This window comes from Euprymna scolopes, chromosome 21 (genome assembly GCF_053919585.1).
Source record: "Euprymna scolopes isolate OS-2025 chromosome 21, ASM5391958v1, whole genome shotgun sequence".
Classification (NCBI taxonomy): Eukaryota; Metazoa; Mollusca; class Cephalopoda; order Sepiida; family Sepiolidae; genus Euprymna; species Euprymna scolopes.
This window is the reverse complement of record NC_136502.1, coordinates 18,553,942-18,575,235: the sequence shown is the minus strand read 5'-3', so window position 1 is coordinate 18,575,235 and position 21,294 is coordinate 18,553,942. Positions and strand designations below refer to the sequence as shown.

The window sequence follows — 21,294 nt, the reverse complement described above, 5'->3', positions numbered from 1 at the left end:
TTAGTGAAATCTTATTTTTTATGTAGTTTCCTACATTCTATTAAATTCAGAATATTTATATAATCTTGAATTAAAATTAGATATTTAGAAACTAATATTTTTTAAATTTTTATTATTTTGAATATGTAAAATACTCACATAAGAACGTTTTATATTTTATAATACTCATTTTTTACTTTAAAATACCTTTAATGTGTTTTATCAAGCCTGATAAACATAACTACATTTTTTACAGGGTTACATAAAAATGTTTTAATTTTTACACATCATAGAAATGAAAAATGTTAAAATGTAAAATAATTACATTAATATCAATATACACTTTATAAAACTGTCTATGTTGCTCCATTTGTGAGATAAATAAATATTTTTACCTAATACAATTATACTTTCATAAAAATTTAACCATGTATATGCAGAAAAATTAATTTACCAAAAAGAAAGTATTAAGAATTTGGAATTATTTGGTATTCACTTGACTTTCAGTATAAGTAGTAATTAAAACCTGGAGCATTTATAAATAACAAGTAATAATGCATATATAATATATATGCCGAGTAACTTTCAATTGACAAATAATTTAATTATTATTAAATAGTTCAGAAGTTTAACATGTTTTATTCTCATTATATTTTCCAATTTATTTATATGAAATTTATAGAAAATTAATGGAAGAGAATGTTGTGTTCAAATTGTATGATTAGTGTATTTTGTGTGGTACAGGGGGTAGTGGTCTGGCATTGTGAGTAATTTGAATGCTGTTTGATAAATGATGTGATCTTTGTTCTGTTTCCTCTCTCAACAAATTGTTGGCATTATTTGTTGCTTTTGAAAAACATCTAGCTGAAATTGTTGATTCATTTGGGTAGTTAAAGTTTCCTTCTATGTTCCTCTTATCTGTCATATTCACCTGCCCAACATGTGGCTTGAAGAATTGTGGAATCAGATGATCTGAAAACAACAAACAACTCTCAATAATATAATCACATGCTATTCATATGTAGATAATACATTTTAAAAAGTTAGACTTTCTTTATAATTATTAAGTGTTTATTTACCTGTCATCTCTTCTGTATGTCCTGTGCCTACTTCACTCCAACCACGTCCACTGTCAGCATGAGAAGACAATGTAGATGTCCATGTTGGACAATAAGGAGTTACCAATGTGTTCTTATCACCATTATGTAAGGTAGGTGTTATCTGTATTGTGTAATATCATAAAAATATTAACAAACAACAATAGTTTTGCTTTTGTACAGTTGACTGCTAAAATTTATACATAATAAAAATTTAAACAACGTATTATTACCTATCAATTGTTTTCTAACTCATCAAATAATATTTTCAATTCATTCCTCAGAATCAACAAGTATTTGTGAATGTAAATAGAACAACTTAAATGAAACAAAACACAATATTTCTGCAGTATAATGGCATTTCAATAAAATGCATTTTTAATATGCATCACATAGAAATTAGAACAAATTCTAAAAATAATAAAATATTATCTAGTAGAAAAATAATTACAAATAAAAATGAAATTTATATAATTATGGAGTCCTATCATATTCGGATAGTTCTTAAAAGCCAGGGAAGGTAGTTGCAATCTATAATTTTGTCAAATGAGCTATTTCAAAATAAAAAGTAACAGATGAGAAATATCTATGTTTTTTTTTCTAAATAATATTTCTAGCAAATGTTCTACGCAATAAAAATTAAAAATTTTTTTATAATTTATACTAATTTACACATGACACTTAGGTACGTAATGGTATTTTTACCTAAAATGCTATTTTCAAAATCCCATTTTACTGTAAAAGTACCAAAAACACAAATATAATTTTAAATATCATATTACAATTTTCAGCACAATTTTTATTTATTTATCTATGATAGCAAAATAACCATACAAAAGCTGACATTTGAAAATTTAGTAAGATATTGGCTCATGGTAAAAAAATCCAAAATTACCCTCTTACCTGACAGCTGAGATCAGAATTATTTGGTCGGATGACTGGTGATTGGTTGATGAATCTAGGATATGACTCCCTTCTGTTAGCTGCCATCTCTTCAGCACTCCTACCAAAGTTGGGATCATTTATCATTGTAGTAGGAACATCTGGCCAAGAGCTCCCTCGATAAGAAGATGACATCAAATGTCTTTGTTCACTCACATATCTATTAGAAACATCATCTCCATCTACACTTGCAGCATTACAACAGCGAAGCACGCAGATCGAGATTGAAGCTGTAACAATGATAGTCACCATCACAGCCAATAACGTAATAATAATCACCATATTAAGATGCACCTTCTCTTCAGACTCACCATTTTGCAGCACACCATTTACTCTTTCCAAAGAAGAAGAAGAAGAGCTCTTGTTTTTCAATAGCAGACTCAAAAAGATTGTAGTTGTGGCTGATAAAACTGGCATACCACTATCCTTCACTACAAACTCCAGTTCATATGAGCCGGCATCTTGTTTGGTAAGGGCACCCGTAGAAGACAACAAACCACTGTAATGGTCAATCGTGAACAACTGTTTCTCATTGCCTGCACTTATTTCATATTTCAGAAATGCATTCTCTTGACTGTCACTGTCATGTGCCCTCACAACTGTCACGTTCTTGCTTTCATCAGCAAAATACACAACTTCCACATTGTGTGGATTAACACTGGGAAATGTAAAATATGGACTGTTATCATTTTCATCTTCAACCTCAACAATCACATCCACTGTATTATTCAGTGATGGCATTCCATTGTCTTTCACCAAAACCTCAAACTTATAAACATCTTGTAATTCATGGTCTAATGATTCACTTGTTGAAATAAAACCATCTTTTGTGATCACAAAAGGCAGCAGCACCTCTTCACTTTTATGCTTATTTCTTTGCAGAGAAAACATCAGTTCCCCTCCAGCTCCCAAGTCCGGATCAGATGCATTGATTGAGCCGACATCAATGTCAGCCTTCTGGTTCTCATTGATACGGAATTTGTATCTTGCTTTACTAAATTTCGGCTTCACATCATTCACATCCATCACTTTAATTGAAAACTTACTCTCACTATGGCACGGTGGGAATCCCATATCTTCACAGCTGATTGTGATGTCATGATTTTCCTCTGTCTCTCTATCCAATGGGTCTTTCAGAATCACTTGGTATTTGTTCAATCCTTGACTTTTCAGCTTAAACTTATCATGATGGAGATCACATATAACTTCTCCATTCTGACCAGCATCATGGTCAGTTACTTTCACATATGCAATAAAACTGCCCACCTCAATGTCTTCAGAAACGACTGTAGAGTTTTCAGTAGAAGAGGATGAGAAAAAATTCACATCTATTTTGGGAGCATTATTTTTTCGATTGATCACATTTACTTGAACCATAGCAAAAGAACTTAATGGAGGGAGGCCTCCATCTTTAGCTTCAATGTACAAATTATGGATTAAATTTTCTCCTGGTTTTATTTCATTTATCAGGAAAATTTTCCCTGTTACTTTATTTAATCTAAAATTATTTTTAGCAAAATCTGTTGTTTTTGAATCAAAATAATAGGAAACATTTCCATTGTTTCCTGAATCTAAATCCGAAGCAGATAAAACGATTATGGGTCTGTTCATATCATGTTCATTTTTGATAGTAACATTGTAAAAATTTTTAGAGAAGACTGGAGGATTATCGTTAATGTCTTTGACAGAGATGTAAACCTTTAAAATAGCCTTTTTAGTAGGATTTCCTCCATCTTTTGCAGTTACTTGAACAACATATGAATTTTTCTTTTCTCTGTCCAATCTTTCTTCCAAAACTATATTTAAATCTGATTTTCCAACAAGAGTTTTAGACACTGACAATGTAAATGGGTCTTCATCATCTTTGTTGAGTTCATAAAATATCTGAGAATTCTGACCACTGATATCTTTATCCATAGCATGTGGAATAGACTTTTTCAATCCAGTTGCGACATCTTCATTAAATTCAATGTGAATTTCTTTATTAGGAAATTCTGGCTTATGATCATTCACATCTTGTATGATTATTTTTATTTCTAAAAGTTTTATGAAGGATTTGTCTTTTCTAACAGCAACATCAATCATTCTAAAACATTCTGTATTAAAAGTACACAAAGATTCAGCATCCAATATTTGTGCAGTGTATAATTTTCCTGAATTTTTTGCAACACGGAATAATTGGGAGCTTCCCTTTTTATGTTGTGTGAAGGTGATGTGTTTATGATTTTTTTGAGATATGCTATCCATGATATTAGAGTCTCTAGCAATATTACCAATGTATGTGCCAGGACTCTGTTCTTCTTCCACATTGTAGATGAGGTCAGCACACAAGCAGGCAGAGAATACAATTAGTAGAATGTATAGATGTGCTCTCATGTTCTTTCATGTAACAACTGAAAAAAAGAATTTATCCTTTTAAATAAGTTTTGGTTTTCTGCTAAAAGAAAAAAAGAATAAATGACAAAGCATTAAAATTTAAATCAATGAATTAATTTGCATTTAATTTTCACACAAATCATTTATAATTATTTTGTTTTGCCTTTTAGTAATATGATGAGAAAACTTAAATGTAAAAAATCATTTAAATATTTATATTAATTTGATAATAGTCTAAATTGGTAGTTCATACTGAAAAAAAAAATTGTAATATTTTTTTAAATATTTCCAACATAAACAAAATCTAAACTGAGATTAAAAATGTAAATATTTGTTTGAGAATATATATATTTATTCTTCTGAATATGAAAATCTTTGGGTTTTTTTTTTCATGAAAACTAAACTCTAAATTACTGATGTATACTTTAATTCTGTTTAATCTTGTGAAACCTTCTCTACCACCAATAGCAATGGCCAAGAACACATTGCCTGAAAGTACTTCTTTTAAACTCCTCGGCCTAACGTTTACAGGGAATATGAACTGGAATAGATACATTGAGAGCATTGCCAAGGCTGCTGCAAGGAAGGTTGGCTCCCTCTACCGTGCTAGAAAACTACTTACGCCTGCCAGTATCCTATACCTCTATAAGGCAACCATTCGCCCATGTATGGAGTACTGTTGTCACATCTGGGCTGGTGCATCTGCTGCTTGTCTCTCGCTCCTGGACAGGGTTCAAAAAAGAGTCGCAAACCTGATAGGTCCTGAACTGTCATCTGGGCTTCAACCTCTGTCCCATCGACGAGATGTTGCATCCCTCTGCCTGTTCTACAAATACTTTAATGGTGAATGCTCTGACGAACTGCAAACACTTGTACCTCCCCGACGTAACTACCCCCAACAAACCCGACAAGCTACTAAGTCTCATCCCTTTACAGTAGAGATCCCTAGGTGCAAGAAAGCCTTTTACTCCAATAGTTTCTTCCCCAGAACTGCGGGTCTTTGGAACTCCCTTCCGGGATTCTGCTTTCCCAACTGCAATGATATGCAGAAGTTCAAGTGTAATGTTAACAAACATCTTTCTACTCTTCTCCCTTCATAATGACCCCGCTAATTAATTCCCTAATAGTAGCCCCCTGCTTCAAAGTGGCACTGTGCCTTGTTTGGGGTGAAAATTGAATAAAAAAAAAAAAAAAAAAATATTATACAATTTTAACAGTCTCCTCTATTCACATTAACCTATCACCCAAATTCAACCAATACTTATAAATTAAAATAGTTTTGCTATTGATTATTTTACTTTATGTGTTTAAAACACTGATCTTCACTTGGCCCCCAGTCACATGAATGACTCTCATCTCAAAGAAGCTCCCTGCTTTGACTTCTGGATCTGACCTTCACTTTTGATCTGAAATGAAAGGCGTATATCAAATATGTTGCCAAGGTCACTAGAAAAATGGTTGCATCATTTTACTGATCCAGTATGTATCTCACTCCTGACGCAATCCTCTACTTGCATAAGAGCCAGATACATCCTAAAATGGAGTACTGTTGCCACATCTGGGGAGGAGCCGCTCAAAGTACCCTATCCTGCTTTGAATGAGTTCAAAACTGGCTTCGAAACTTAGTAGGTGATGCCTTTTCTCTTCCCTGGCACCTCTTTCCCACAGAATAAATGTTACAAGACTATCTCTGCTTTATCATTATTTTCATGGCAAGTGCTCATCTGAGCTTTAATCAATCGTTCCCACTTGCCAAACAACTTTTACAAAAAAACACTCGTCTATCTACAACCATTATTAACAATTTCCCCTACTTTCTATCTATGCCTAAATCTAATTGCAAATTTTATAAACAAAGCTTCTAAAATAAGCCGTCTGTGAAACTGTTTCACTGGTCTACTTTCCAGCTGACTACAATACAGCCATCAAGTCCAATGTAAACAACTTCTTGTTGAACCATCCCCTAAATAATCAAACCCAATTTCCACTACTAACGATTACCGTACACTCATAACCTTTATCTTTGAATGGCCCCGAGCCTTGATAAATGGTGACTCTTTTGTAAAAGGACAAAAACTGATTAGCATCAAATTTATGTTTTTTATATTTTCATGAAACAATATTTTTTCCAAATTTTATTTTTCTCGTATGCTTTGATAATAAAATATGAGTTCTGAAAATAATATTCACTCAAAATAGGAAATTCAGAAATTTGAATCATTTAGATTATTCAAATGAGTTAGATAATGCCATGCAACAACCAGTTCATAGAATTTATTCTTCAAAAGCTGAATTCTTTTTATAATCAAATAATTTCAAAGATATTTTACATTATATTAGCAGAAGAATAGTTATCATTTTTATTATTATGTCTTACTAATTTATAAATATTTTATTGTGACTAGAACTATAAACTACAAAATAAAAAGATAGTGAATTTTTTCAAGCTTTAAAAATAATTGATGTATAAGATATAATAATATCAGTATATTTAGTTGATACTATTTTAAATCACAATATATGTGCATAAGATCTCAATAATGTGAATTATATTTACATGTACAAATATACATATATGCCCACCCCTAAAATTGCTCTAAAGAATTAATCTTACATTTTCAAAATTTTTAGATGAGAATTGATAATTTTATTTTGGATTATTTGTATTACTACATTCATCATTCTTATATATATAATGTTTTAGTCACATCTTCTTTTAAATTCCAAATAGATTCCCTAGTTTGCCTATTAGGTTCATAAGTTCAAATAACTGTCCCTGAAGAAGGTCATAGGTTGTGTCAACCAAAACATTGTGAATATATCAACTAAGATAAAAATAGTAATCTGAAAAATTCATGTAAAGCAAATATCATCTCATATCTTAATAAACAAGAAACAGCCATGAAAATATCAGATGTTCCCTACTTATTTCCCTTGCATCAACTGTCAAGAAGCAAATATATTTACATTCACTCTTTTTGGTTCTGATGTAAATAAATATTTTATATTTTATTTCTAATTTTTGTTGTTGTCGTTGTTGTTTAGCTAATGAAAATGACAAAATACTAAAATATTTTTTTCATAAAAAAAAATCATCAAAAGGATAAAATAATTTGCTACAATAAAATCCATTTTGTAGAAGGAAATGTTACACTTTTTAATGTAATTTAAAACCAATTCATTTTATTGGTACATTTGATGAAAATAAAATGTAAATTCAAGTTTATTAATTTTTCTAATAATTTTTATCTTATCTTTCAATTTAGCATTTATTTAATTGAAAATTATTTTATTGCTAGACTATGTGTTTCTTGATAATGCATTATTACAATTTTAAGGTTTAAAACTATGTACTAAGCTAAATAAAAATCATCAAAAAAGCAAATATATTTACATTCGCTCTTTTCATTTCTGATATGAATAAATATTTGATCTTTTCTTTTCTTTAGCTCATGAAAATGGCAAAATACAAAAGCATAATTTGTAGAAAAGAAAACAAAAAAAAAAGATAAAATAAATGGGTACACTGAAATTTATTTTGTAGACTGAAATATAAAGTTTTGTAATATTTTAAACCAATACATTTGATGAAAATGATATGTAAATACAAGTTTACTCATTTTCTAATAATTTTATTTGTCATTAAAATCTTTCAAATTAACAGTTATTTTATTGCAAATTATTTTATTGGCAGACTATGTATTTCTTGATAATGGCAAAAGCATCAAGATTTAAGAATATGTATGAGGCTAAATAAAAATTAATTAAAACCATAATGTTTTATTATTGTCATACAAGAAGCTGCATTATCATCATTATCACCATCTTTTTCAATTTTATATGCTGAAATGGATTGAACAGCTTGCAGAAATTGACTTCCAAACTAACCTATTTCTGACGAGGTCTTTACTTATTTCTCTTTTAAATCTATCCTTATTACTTCCTTCTACATTTTTCTTGGCCTTCTTCTGTCAGATCATTTATTCTTTCAATGTGACCATACCATCAAAACCTTCCGTTCTGTGCACATCACTCTATACTGTTCAGATTTAATCTTCCTGTAAGGTAATCAGATCTAAGCAAGTCTTTAAGACTCACATTACACATCCAATGTATTATTTATATATCATTTCTCTCCATACAATACATGTTCTCAATTTTTGTTAGCCAGGTTTCACTTCTATACATCATCACACGGTGTACTCATGCCTGATAGATTCATCCTTTGGTCAACAGTGATAATGCTATGCTGATTAGTAATGGCAGAAGATTCCTGAACTTATTAGCAAGAAAATTTTACCACATAGAATTTTTCGAATTGAATAATATATTTTTTATTGAATTCTATAATCAAGTTAAAAATAGCTTCAATGTTAATCATTTAAAAAAATGTATATTAATTCAGACACGTAAAAATGAATTTACAAGGAAATTTTAGGAGAATTTTATCTGTATATTCTGTGCATTTTTTCTTTCAAAGTGACACATTTTTAATTAAAACAAATGTTTTAAAAAGGTATAAAAAATAAATAAACATTCTTTTAAAAATCTTTTTTTTAATATGTTTAATTAAAAAAAAATCAGCATATATGCAAGGTGATGGTGTTAGGCAAATTATAAATTTTATACATAATATATTATCAACAGCTAAAAATACTTTCGTAGGATGAAGATAAAATTTGATGTTTCTGCCATTAAATGTTTTATTAATTACAATCATGATATTTTGGTATCTGATATGATATCCGGTTAGCATATTTATTTTTAAGATTAATTTTCAAAAGCAAATCAGCTAAAAATATGCAGAAATCTATATTTTTAAATGTATGATTAAAACTATGAATTTTAATGTTTGATTCATTCTTAAAATAAAACCAAAAAATATATAATAACCAAATGTCATCATTATATTTAAATGATATAAAATAAATATGTTCGAGATCTTTATTTGTTTTAAGAAATTTTGTCATGATTGATAAATATGAAGACAGTTTTCTATCTGTAAGACAAGATTATATATAACTGCTTTTAATTTAACCATAAAATACATTTTTATTTATAAAATAGGAAATTACAGTAAGAATTGCTTTTGCAAATTGCATCCATAAAGTACATTTTAAACAGTTATTTAATAAATAGAATAACAAATAAAGATGGCTCCCAAATTATATAAAAGTACACACACACAACAAATAAATGAATGAAACCGTTTCATGAATAAAAATTATTTGACAATTAATAAGAATGAAACATATTCTAAAATTATTTTTTTAAATGAAAAATGTAACAAATTGAATCTAATGTTACTATAAAGAAATGTTGTGTACGCTACTCCTTTCTCTCTCTGAAAACTTTAAAATGTCAAACAAATATGAAACGTTTTTCAAAGGTAAAAATAATCTATCTGCTTAAAATATATCCGTAATATTTTTTAATAAATTTGAAATTTGAATTAATAACTTACCTTACGTTTTATGATCCTTTCAGTTCTAAAATTTTAGAGAATTTTAATAGTTTCATCCAGTTTTTTAATGGAAAATGAAACAAAGAGACTATTATCATGTGTATGTGTGCATATGTATGTGTGCATGCCTTGAACATATATCAATGTTTTAATCCTAATAAGTATTATGTGTGTGTAATGGATGCCACTCACTATTAAAAAATGTTCAAATATACAGCAAAATAGATATTTTAAAATTATTTTTTATAATGAATGTACTTTAAATATATTTTTGCAAAAAAAAAAATATTCTGATGTTTTATAAAATAAATACTATTCTTTGTTCTTTTTTCCCATCATGCAATAGGGGAAGATTTCTATTCGTCTATTTATTAAGTTTTTTCCTCCACTCTTCTATCCCTTCAAAAACCAATATATATTACTGAAACAAAAATGATCTTTTTATATGTATAGTTCTCTAAATATTATTAAATTTAGAATTATGTACAAAATCCTAAATTATAAATTCATATTTTTAAAAATAAGTGAAATAATTAAAAAATATTATTTTAAGTATAAACATTAATTTTGAACTTTTTAATGTCGTGAACATATTTCATCAAACCTCCAAAATATCAATATTTTTTTCATCTTCATGCAGAAATATATACAAGGACTTTTAATTTCTATTCTAGAAAATAAAAATATACTTTTTACCATAAAAACTAAATATGTACTTTAAACTGTCTGATTGCTCTCTTTGTAACAATAACAATTATGCTTAGTTTAATAAAAACATATTTCGGTCAGAAATATTTTGAAGAGTTCTTTTGCCAACAAAAAATACTAAGAATTAAGATACAGTTATGATTTTTAATGTAATAATTAGAACTTAAACAATATCAAAATAATTAAGTCAACATATGTAATATAGGTATGTTTATAGATTACTGCTTTCATTTGAATAAACGAATGTTTTCAGAAAAACTTTCTTGAAAATGTCCATTGATCCGAACAAAACTTTTTTTATTACTTTTTTCTGTTTGAATTGGTTTTTCATTCTGCCTTTCATGCATTCTTTCTTCACGACATTGACTTTTATAGCATATCATATATTTTATCCTCAGAAATTTATATATATGAATATGTTTAGGGAACTTTAAACCAACAATTAACTAATTTTTAACAAACTGTTAAAAATTTTCAAAACTTATTTTTACTTTCATTGTAATCTCAAAATTTAATAATATAAAATTTAATTGTAGAAAATTAATGGAAGCCAATATGATGTATAAAGTGTATGTTTAGTGTATTTTGTGTGGTACAGGAGGCAGTGGTCTGGCATTGTGAGTAATTTGAATACTGTCTGGTAAATGATGTGATCTTTGTTCTGTTTCCTCTCTCAACAAATTGTTGGCATTATTTGTTGCTTTTGAAAAACATCTGGCTGAAATTGTTGATTCATTTGGGTAGTTAAAGTTTCCTTCTATGTTCCTCTTATCTGTCATATTCACCTGCCCAACATGTGGCTTGAAGAATTGTGGAATCAGATGATCTGAAAACAACAAACAAATCTCAATAATATAATCACATGCAATTCATATATAGATAATACATTTTAAAAAGTTAAACTTCCTTATTAATTATCAAGTGTTTATTTACCTGTCATCTCTTCTGTATGTCCTGTGCCTACTTCACTCCAACCACGTCCACTGTCAGCATGAGAAGATAATGTAGATGTCCATGTTGGACAATAAGGAGTCATCAATGTGTTTTTGTCACCATTTTGAAATCCAGGTGTCATCTATATTTAAATATAAATATACCACATGAGATGATTTATATCTTTTACAATGTAAGAAAAAGTCAAATAAAACTTACAACATATCAAAAAGTAAAGTTTATTATTGTGAACAATTTCATTAAAATACAAATCTATACAATTACTTTTCCATCATGAACAAGTTCAAAATATTTAAGACAAACAAAAAAATTAATCCTTAAATGTTTTAGTTTTAAGAACAGAATATTACCCATCACTGTTGCATAAGATGTTGCATTTTAGAAAATAGTATGAATTTAGTTACTTATTGAAAGCAATAAGCATTTTGACATAAACATAGAAAATTTGACTAATATAAATCTAAATAAAAGTTCTAGAATTAACATTTACATAAAGATTTTTTTAATAATGAATATATATATATAAGATCCACAAGAATGATGTCTCTTTAAGACCCATTCTTTCCATGATTGGCTCACCTCAACATGAATTGGCCAAATGGTTGTCTGAGATCCTTGAACCTGTACTAAAAAAGTTTTCAGATTGTGGATTCCTTCCGATTCACTGCTACAATGCGGGAACTGGATTGTAATTCACAAACAAACATCCTATGTTCGTTCGATGTTACTAACTTGTTCACAAATGTACCCCTTGGAGAGACGATTAAAATATATGCTGACATGCTTTATCGGAGCACATTGACCCCTCCCACTTTTCCTGAGAATATTTTCCTGGAACTAATGGAACTAGCCACCAAGTCGGTTTGCTTTAGCTTTAATGATGTAATGTATCAGCAGGTCAACGGGGTGGCTATAGAGTGTCCTTTGGGTCCTATCTTAGCCAATATTTTCCTAAACTTTCAGGAGTCATTGCTCTTCACTCGGGTCTCTAGTCCTTTCCATTATTGGCGGTGTGTGGATGACACTTTTGTCATCTTCAAATCTCGCGATGAAGTAAGCGATTTTTTCCTGAATTTGAATAGTCTCCACTCTGCACTCAAATTCACTATAGAGGAAGAGCAAAATGACTCTTTACCCTTTTTAGACGTCCTTGTAAAAAGGACAGAGAATCGGTTTAGTACAACTATATACAGGACTCCGACATTTACAGGCCTGTATATAAGTTGAGGAGAAAAATCAGTTTGATCAAGACTCTGGTCCACTGTGCCCTCATGATTTGCTCGTATAGCAAACTTGATAATGAATTGAAGAAGATAGCTGATATTCTTGCGAAAAATGGTTTCCCTGAGGGTGTAATCTCTAAGCATGTTCACCAAGCTCTTGCTAAATTTAATACCAACCCTTCTTTTGGTCCGGCTAAGTGTCCAGTTTATCTGAATCCCCATTATATTGGTTCTATCAGTAAGGGGTTTGTTGATAAAATTACCTCGGTTGTATCTCACTGTTTCTATGCGGTGCAGCCTCCTGTGGTGTTTGGCACTAAAACTGCCTTCCCAGCTTTTCAGAAAGATACATTTCCCACACTACAAAAAAGTTTAGTTGTGTCAATTTAAGTGTCAGTGTGATGCTGACTATGTGGGTCGTACGTTTCAACGTGTCCCTGCATGTTTTCGAAAGTCCAGAGGGTCTAGAATGAACATATTGTTGAACACATCCGGGCGTTCACAGAACACTTCCAGGCATTTCTGGAGCACATCCGGGCGCTCACCTATTCATGAGTCATCAATTTTGCGCACTTGTATGACAATAAAGCATGTGGTGAAGCGTATTCGGATGACTGTTTTTGCACTGTACACAAGACCAGTTCCAAACAATATCTCAATATTATGGAGGCTGTAACTGTACTAATGTGCAAACCATCACTCTGTAGGCAAAAGGAGCTGTCGCATAAATTAGACCTATTTAAAGAGCTCTGATTTACTAGGAGGAAAAAAGAAAAAAAATGCCTACATTGCGTTATTATTTCTTGTTTTCTGCACTTATTTGCAGGCAAGTTAACGTTTTTTTGTTTTTTTTTAAATTTTGTCCCAGGTTCTGAAATATGGACGATATATCATGGGTTATTCATTCATTTAATTCACCCCGTGTAGTTTTATAATTTTTTTTTTTTTGGTTTTACCCCTCCCCCGCTTCCATTTTTCAATTGTGTAAATTGCTTCATTTTAATCGCAGCCGACGTAATCTCTTGACAAGGGGCGGACGAAAGGTACCTCGAAGTTCTTTTTTTTATTTTATTTTAGTCGAATAGTCTTGAATATTTTTAGTGTCTATTTTTTCTCCCTGTATCGATCTTCCCCCAAAGTCTAACGACTCCACTTATCCTTTTTAAAGCTTTAATATATATATATATATATATATATATATATATACACACATTAAATTAAAGCTGATATTTGGTAATGATACAAAAAATTATTTTCTGTTGATTGCATTACATGACAACAATATTGACAACAAAATGAAACTAGAAAATAATTCAGTTTTATATTAACAAAAATTTACATGAAATATTTTGTTGAAATAGTTTTGAAAACATTTCATAATTTAGTCTTTAAAGAAAGAAGTAGTTTGTTTTTACCTGACTGGTGATGTCAACAGAATTGTTTGGTCTGATTATTGGTGATTGGTTGATGAATCTGGGATATGACTCCCTTCTGTTGGCTGCCATCTCTTCAGCACTCCTACCAAAGTTGGGATCATTTATCATTGAAGTAGGAACATCTGGCCAAGAGCTCCCTCGATAAGAAGATGACATCAAATGTCTTTGTTCGCTTACATATCTATTAGAAACATCATCTCCATCTACACTTGCAGCATTACAACAGCGAAGCACGCAGATCGAGATTGAAGCCATAACAATGATAGTCACCATCACAGCCAATAACGTAATAATAATCACCATATTAAGATGCACCTTCTCTTCAGACTCACCATTTTGCAGCACACCATTTACTCTTTCCAAAGAAGAAGAAGAAGAGCTCTTGTTTTTCAATAGCAGACTCAAAAAGATTGTAGTTGTGGCTGATAAAACTGGCATACCACTATCCTTCACTACAAACTCCAGTTCATATGAGCCGGCATCTTGTTTGGTAAGGGCACCCGTAGAAGACAACAAACCACTGTAATGGTCAATCGTGAACAACTGTTTCTCATTGCCTGCACTTATTTCATATTTCAGAAATGCATTCTCTTGACTGTCACTGTCATGTGCCCTCACAACTGTCACGTTCTTGCTTTCATCAGCAAAATACACAACTTCCACATTGTGTGGATTAACACTGGGAAATGTAAAATATGGACTGTTATCATTTTCATCTTCAACCTCAACAATCACATCCACTGTATTATTCAGTGATGGCATTCCATTGTCTTTCACCAAAACCTCAAACTTATAAACATCTTGTAATTCATGGTCCAATGATTCACTTGTTGAAATAAAACCATCTTTTGTGATCACAAAAGGCAGCAGCAGCAGCACCTCTTCACTTTTATGCTTATTTCTTTGCAGAGAAAACATCAGTTCCCCTCCAGCTCCCAAGTCCGGATCAGATGCATTGATTGAGCCGACATCAATGTCAGCCTTCTGGTTCTCATTGATACGGAATTTGTATCTTGCTTTACTAAATTTCGGCTTCACATCATTCACATCCATCACTTTAATTGAAAACTTACTCTCACTATGGCGCGGTGGGAATCCCATATCTTCACAGCTGATTGTGATGTCATGATTTTCTTCTGTCTCTCTATCCAATGGGTCTTTCAGAATCACTTGGTATTTGTTCAATCCTTGACTTTTCAGTTTAAACTTATCATGATGGAGATCACATATAACCTCTCCATTCTGACCAGCATCATGGTCAGTTACTTTCACATATGCAATAAAACTGCCCACTTCAATGTCTTCAGATATTGATGTATAATTGACATTAGAAGAAGCTGATAAAAAATTCACATCTATTTTGGGAGCATTATTTCTTTCATTGATCACATTCACTTTAACTATAGCAAAACTACTTAATGGAGGATAACCTTCATCCATTGCTTCTACATACAAATTCTGAATTAACTTTTGTCCAACTGGAATTTCTTTGTATAAAAATATATCACCAGTCAGTTTGTTTACTTTAAAATGTCTTTTAGCAAAATCTGATGTTTTTGAATTAAAATGATAGGAAATATTTCCATTTTGTCCTGAATCTGAATCTGTAGCCAATAAAGTAGCAACTGGAGATGTTTCACTAGGTTCATTTTTGATAGATACATTGTAGAGTTTTTGAGAAAAGATGGGAGTATTATCATTGATATCTGTCACTGTAATGTGAATATCTAAAACACTTTGTTTTGGTGGTGACCCTCCATCTTTTGCAATCACTTGGATCAAATATGAATCTTTTACTTCTCTGTCTAACATTTCTTCTAATATAAGATTAAGATCTGATGTTCCAAGCAATGTTTTAGATACTGACAATGAATATGGGGCTTCATCATCTTTCTTTAGTTCATAACTGATCTGAGAATTCTGAACACTGACATCTTTATCCATAGCATGTGGAATAGACTTTTTCAATCCAGTTGCAACATCTTCATAGTATTCAATATGAATTTCTTTGTCTGAAAATTCAGGCTGATGATCGTTTACATCTTGTATGATTATTTTGATTTCTAAAAGTTTTATGAAGGATTTGTCTTTCCTTACAGCAACATCAATCATTTTAAAACACTCTGCATTGTAAGTACATAAAGATTCAGCATCCAATATTTGTGCTGTATATAGTTTTCCTGAATTCTTTCCAGTACGGAATAACTGTGAGTTTCCTTTTTTAAGTTGTGTGAAAGTGACGTGTTTATGATCTTTGGGAGAAATGTTAATCATAACATTGGAATCTGTTGCAATATTGCCAATATATGTGCCGGGGCTCTGTTCTTCTTCCACATTGTAGATGAGGTCAACACACAAACAAGCAGGGAAGATGATTAGTAGAATATGTACATGTGTCGTCATCTTTTTTCAGGTAACAACTGTATAAAAGAAACCAATGCTTTAATAAAATCAAAAAGCATTAAAAATTAAACAATGTTAAATTAAATAATCACGATAAGAAAGTTAATCTGGTTGAAAAATGATTTAAATGTATACAAGTTTAAATGATTAACACTCTAAATATATAGTTGTAATAGCTTTTTGAATATGTGAAATTTTTCTTATCTGCACTTTCTAATGAAGAAAAAATGCTTAAATTAATTTGATGCTGACATTTAAAATTCTATCAGATGTTTCAGGAATTTATTATGTTTTTATTTCTAAAAATGTGATGAAAATGCAATTGTAAACTTTCATACAATTGCAAAATTTGTGCTTAAATTATTGTTAACAGCCTCCTCTTTCACATTCTCAGAAATCTAAATGCAATTTTAATATTTTACCGTCAATTTTGTTTTAACAATGTGTTTAAAAGCTGAGTGATAAAAATAAAAAGAATGTTATCATTTTCATAAAAAATATTGTGATAGAAATTACGTTATTTGAAAGAATGTTGTCTTTCATTTGTTTAGACGTCATTTGATGTGTGTCAAAGCACAACAATAATTGATAATTAAAATTTTATTTCTAGAATAAACTATAAGAAAATGATATTTTTTAATGTAAAATTGTTTTTCAAATATTTTACGAAATAATCTGAAGATCTATTTTAACTAAGATTTTAGAATGTACAAAAAAATTCAAATTCTTGACTGATAAAAAGAAGCATTTGCTTAACAATCTTATTTAAATCCACTGAGAATAATGTTAGTTTAGATATCCATTCAAAATTATTTTACAAAATTCATTCATTTGCAATGCATTTATAGTCTACAGCTTTCCAACACTGTTATATCTTTGGGAATTTGTTAATTCCACAAAAAAATCTCTAGTAATAATATAATGATGAATAATAGTAATATTAAAAATCTCTAGTAATAATATAATGATAATAATAGTAATAATATAATGATCTATTTCACCACATTAAGTGATATGCCAATTTTATTTATGATTATTATTATTTCCTGAATAAGTAAAAATAAAATGAAGAAATAATCTCTGTTGTTAAATGATATTTTTCAAAATATAACTGTTTAACATCAAAGTTAATTTTTTGCTTGAAGCAGTTTTATTTTTATAACTTCTAATAAATTACAAGATATTTGAAAAAGATTTATTGCTTTTTCACCCCAAACAAGGCATAGTGCCACTTTGATTAAGGGAGTAACTATTTGGGACATAATTTGCCGAGATACTATGTATGAAGTTGAGCACAAGATTTCTGTTTATATTACACTTGAACTTTTGCATGTCATTACAGTCAGGGGAGGAAATTTCAAAGTTTAGCAATCTGAAGAAAGAAACTGTTAGAGTAGAAGGTTTCGGGCTACTAGGGATCTCTACTGTGTAGGAATGGAATTTTGCTACTTGTCGGGTTTGTGTGGGGTATTTACGTCAAGGGGGTACAAGGGCTTGAAGTTTGTCGGAGCACCTTCCATTAACATTGTAACACAGGCACAAGGATGCAATATTTCATCGATGGGGCAGGAGTTGGGGTCTGGTTGACAGAGTTGAACAGATTGACGATTTTTTCTTAAACTCTTTGAATTTTCTAAGAGTGAAAGACTAGTAGCAGATGCGCTAGCCCAAATGTGACAAGAATACTCCATACATGGGCAAATGTTGGTCTTATATTATAATAGCAAAAATTATAATAGCAAAAATAATTAATCAATTAAAACAGAAGGTAATATACCGACAAATACCCACTTTATAATATACTATTTAAAAATATGACTAAAAATTAAATATAACAATTTAATCTCATATCTTTCTCAAACAAGAAACAATCACGAAAATACAACATTTTTCCTAGTTATTTCCCTTGCATCATGTGTGTGCGACTTTTTACATAGATTTTATTTCCTTTTCTTGTAATTATTTATATTCAATCTTTTTTAATTATAAATTTAAAAATAAGAAAGATCACATAATTAAATCTGCAAAAGGAAATTAAGCCATTAATTTGATATTTTTGATGAAAATTGTTTATATTTATTGATTTTAAATTATTTTATTAATAGTCTATCCATTTCTTGATAATGAATATTATCAAAATTTAAACATTGTGTTTTGAAATTTTTGAAATGGGGATTAATAATTTTTATTATTTTAACTACTTTTTCTTCTTGGATGTTTTGACCGATGTAACCTTCACCTTTATCAAATGTATCTTGTCACACTCGGTAATCAATACGGAATTCTGAACGAAACCCTTTAGTTAATCTTGTTATGTCAACCATCACTGGATAGATGTCTTAAGTAATTCATAATGGTATTCTTAGTATAACCTGCACTTAGAATTTTATTTGTTACACTACATTATGCTGCAAGAACTCATGGCGTAATAAATGAAATACTAAGAAATAATCAATTCTAAATGACAGTGTTCTGGAGGTTGAAGGTTCAATTCTAAATGCAGGTTATACTATTATGGATTACTTAACACTTTTACTCAGTCATGGTTGATTGGCATGAGAGAAAACTACTCCTACCAATTGAATAAAAGTTTTTATTCAAAATTCCTTATAGATTCCCGAATTCAATAAAATACACCTAAAGAAAGTCAGATTTTACATCGGCCAAAACATTGTGAGAAAAACATTTAAGATGAGAACAATAGTCCAAATAATACAAATTTCAAAATTGAAGAATATATAATAAGTCATACAAAAATTATTTTATATATTCAGATTTTAAATTATTGAAATTTATTCAAGTTTTCCTTACATTAAAATTACAAGAAAGTATGTATATATTTATAATATTTTATAACAATAATAGCGAAAAAGACATTACATTAAACCAACCAAATACAAAATGATTCATTTTTTTCCAAAATATTTTAAAATATTTAATTAAAAAAAGTCAATCAATATCTAATGTCATGAAATTAGGTAATTCGTAATTAACCTGCACATTATATATATCTATATTAATAAAAAAAAACTTATGCAAATACTTCTCCATAGTTGTCTCTGTATGCATGCATATTTTTTGCTTACACAGGACATAGCCATTGTTATTTTTATTTATTTATTATTAGTTAATCATTTATTGAAATCAAATTTGCAATAGGATACACTATTTAACAAACATTACATTTAAAATAATATTTAATTACAGAATACTGGAACCATAACATTTATGTTTCTTCTTGAATAAGTCATTTCAATCTTTTAATAGTTTATAAAAAAAAGATTTTTGAGATTCTTTAAAATTTGAAAGCAATTTGTAACTATGTTAGCTGTCACAGAAATAGAAAATCGTTTCCGGTTTGAAAATTCTCAGCCAAACTTAATGTCTTAAAAAATTGAAAGTATTAAAGGTATTTACATCTAATAATTTACTAAATAGATATTAAAGCAAAACTAACAGAAGAAAATTTGTTATACTTTTACAGCAATTTGGTCCAATTAATAATTTTATGCTACAATTCAAATAATACAGACAATAATTTTATGATTAAACGATACTGTATAAATTCAATTTAACTTTCAAAATCCTACTGAAATAAAATAATTTCATAATTAAAAAAGGTAAAACAAAAATGAAAGTAAAAATGCCTATAGTCTATACTGGGTATGTACAACTAATTTCTGATAATAAATGTCTTTATTATTTTAAAATAATTTTTTTGCTGTGACATCTTTACTAATCACACTTGAGACATTTTGTGATTTTTATTTCAACTTATATTTATTTCTAAGAAATTTAATTTTAAAAATGTAATAAAATTAAAACTATGAGGAACACATTTTTTTATAAATGCCTAATATTCTTGAGCATTTCTATACAAAACAAAAATAGTGGACAAAAAATAAATTGTATTAATCAAATAAACTATATTAACTCAAACATTAAAAAATATATATTTAAGCTTTATTTATGTCATGAATAATTATTTTACAAGCTGTAAATATGAAAAAGAAATATTAAAACAAATATATATTTAAATTGTTTATATTCTAATTATAGTGATATTTTTTTGTAAATTACATGCAGAAAGTTCATATGAAACACAGACACTGAATAAATAAAACAACAGCTTAAAATGGCTGCCAAACTAGCTTTATGCAAGAGTACACAAGATAATCTATGAGTAAATTGTTTTGCAAATAAAAAAAAGATATGAATAAATAAGATTTATTTTAAAATTATTAAGAACATACAACAAAGTGTCTATTCAAATTTATTACGTGTTTTTTCTGCCTCCCTTGTAATCTCTAAGTTGTTGAAGAAAGATCAAACGTTTTTAAAAGATGAAAATATATTCATAGATCCGTTCTAAATATTTCCATTAAAAAACATAATCAATTGGAAATTTAAATTATTAGCTTACCTGATTTTTATAATAATCTTGATTAAAGAATCCAAGAAAATACAAGTAGTTTTTCATCCAGTATTTTTTATATAATGAAAACAGAACAAAGAAACTGTTGGTGCACATACATAACCTAGAGTGTGGAAAAGATTGTGTAATTGTTAGTGTATATGCAATAATCCTAACATGTATGATGTGTGTGTAATGGCTGCAGTTCAGATTAATAAGAAATAATTTGTAAAAATAGTAAAACAAAAAATATATATTTTTTAATTACACTATTTTAAATGATACTGTACATAAAAAA

General features: G+C 29.2%; 2 protein-coding genes across 2 annotated transcripts; both read right to left on the bottom strand.

The window, feature by feature from the left end:
• Positions 1-97: 97 nt before the first annotated feature.
• Positions 98-2,924, bottom strand: LOC145242040 (uncharacterized). The gene is made up of 3 exons (XM_080104935.1): positions 1,980-2,924; positions 1,059-1,200; positions 98-951 (listed from the first exon to the last, which is right to left on the bottom strand). The coding sequence occupies exons 1-3, from the start codon at positions 2,907-2,909 to the stop codon at positions 701-703; spliced, it is 1,323 nt and encodes a 440-aa protein (XP_079961061.1). The 5' UTR covers positions 2,910-2,924; the 3' UTR covers positions 98-700.
• LOC145243065 (protein dachsous-like) lies at positions 2,922-21,142 on the bottom strand (the record flags this gene model as incomplete). Its single annotated transcript, XM_080106169.1, has 5 exons — positions 21,006-21,142; positions 14,159-16,599; positions 11,500-11,641; positions 11,163-11,392; positions 2,922-4,397 (listed from the first exon to the last, which is right to left on the bottom strand). Coding segments are annotated over exons 2-5 (4,272 nt in total), but the record flags the coding sequence as incomplete, so codon positions are not given.
• Positions 21,143-21,294: the final 152 nt, after the last annotated feature.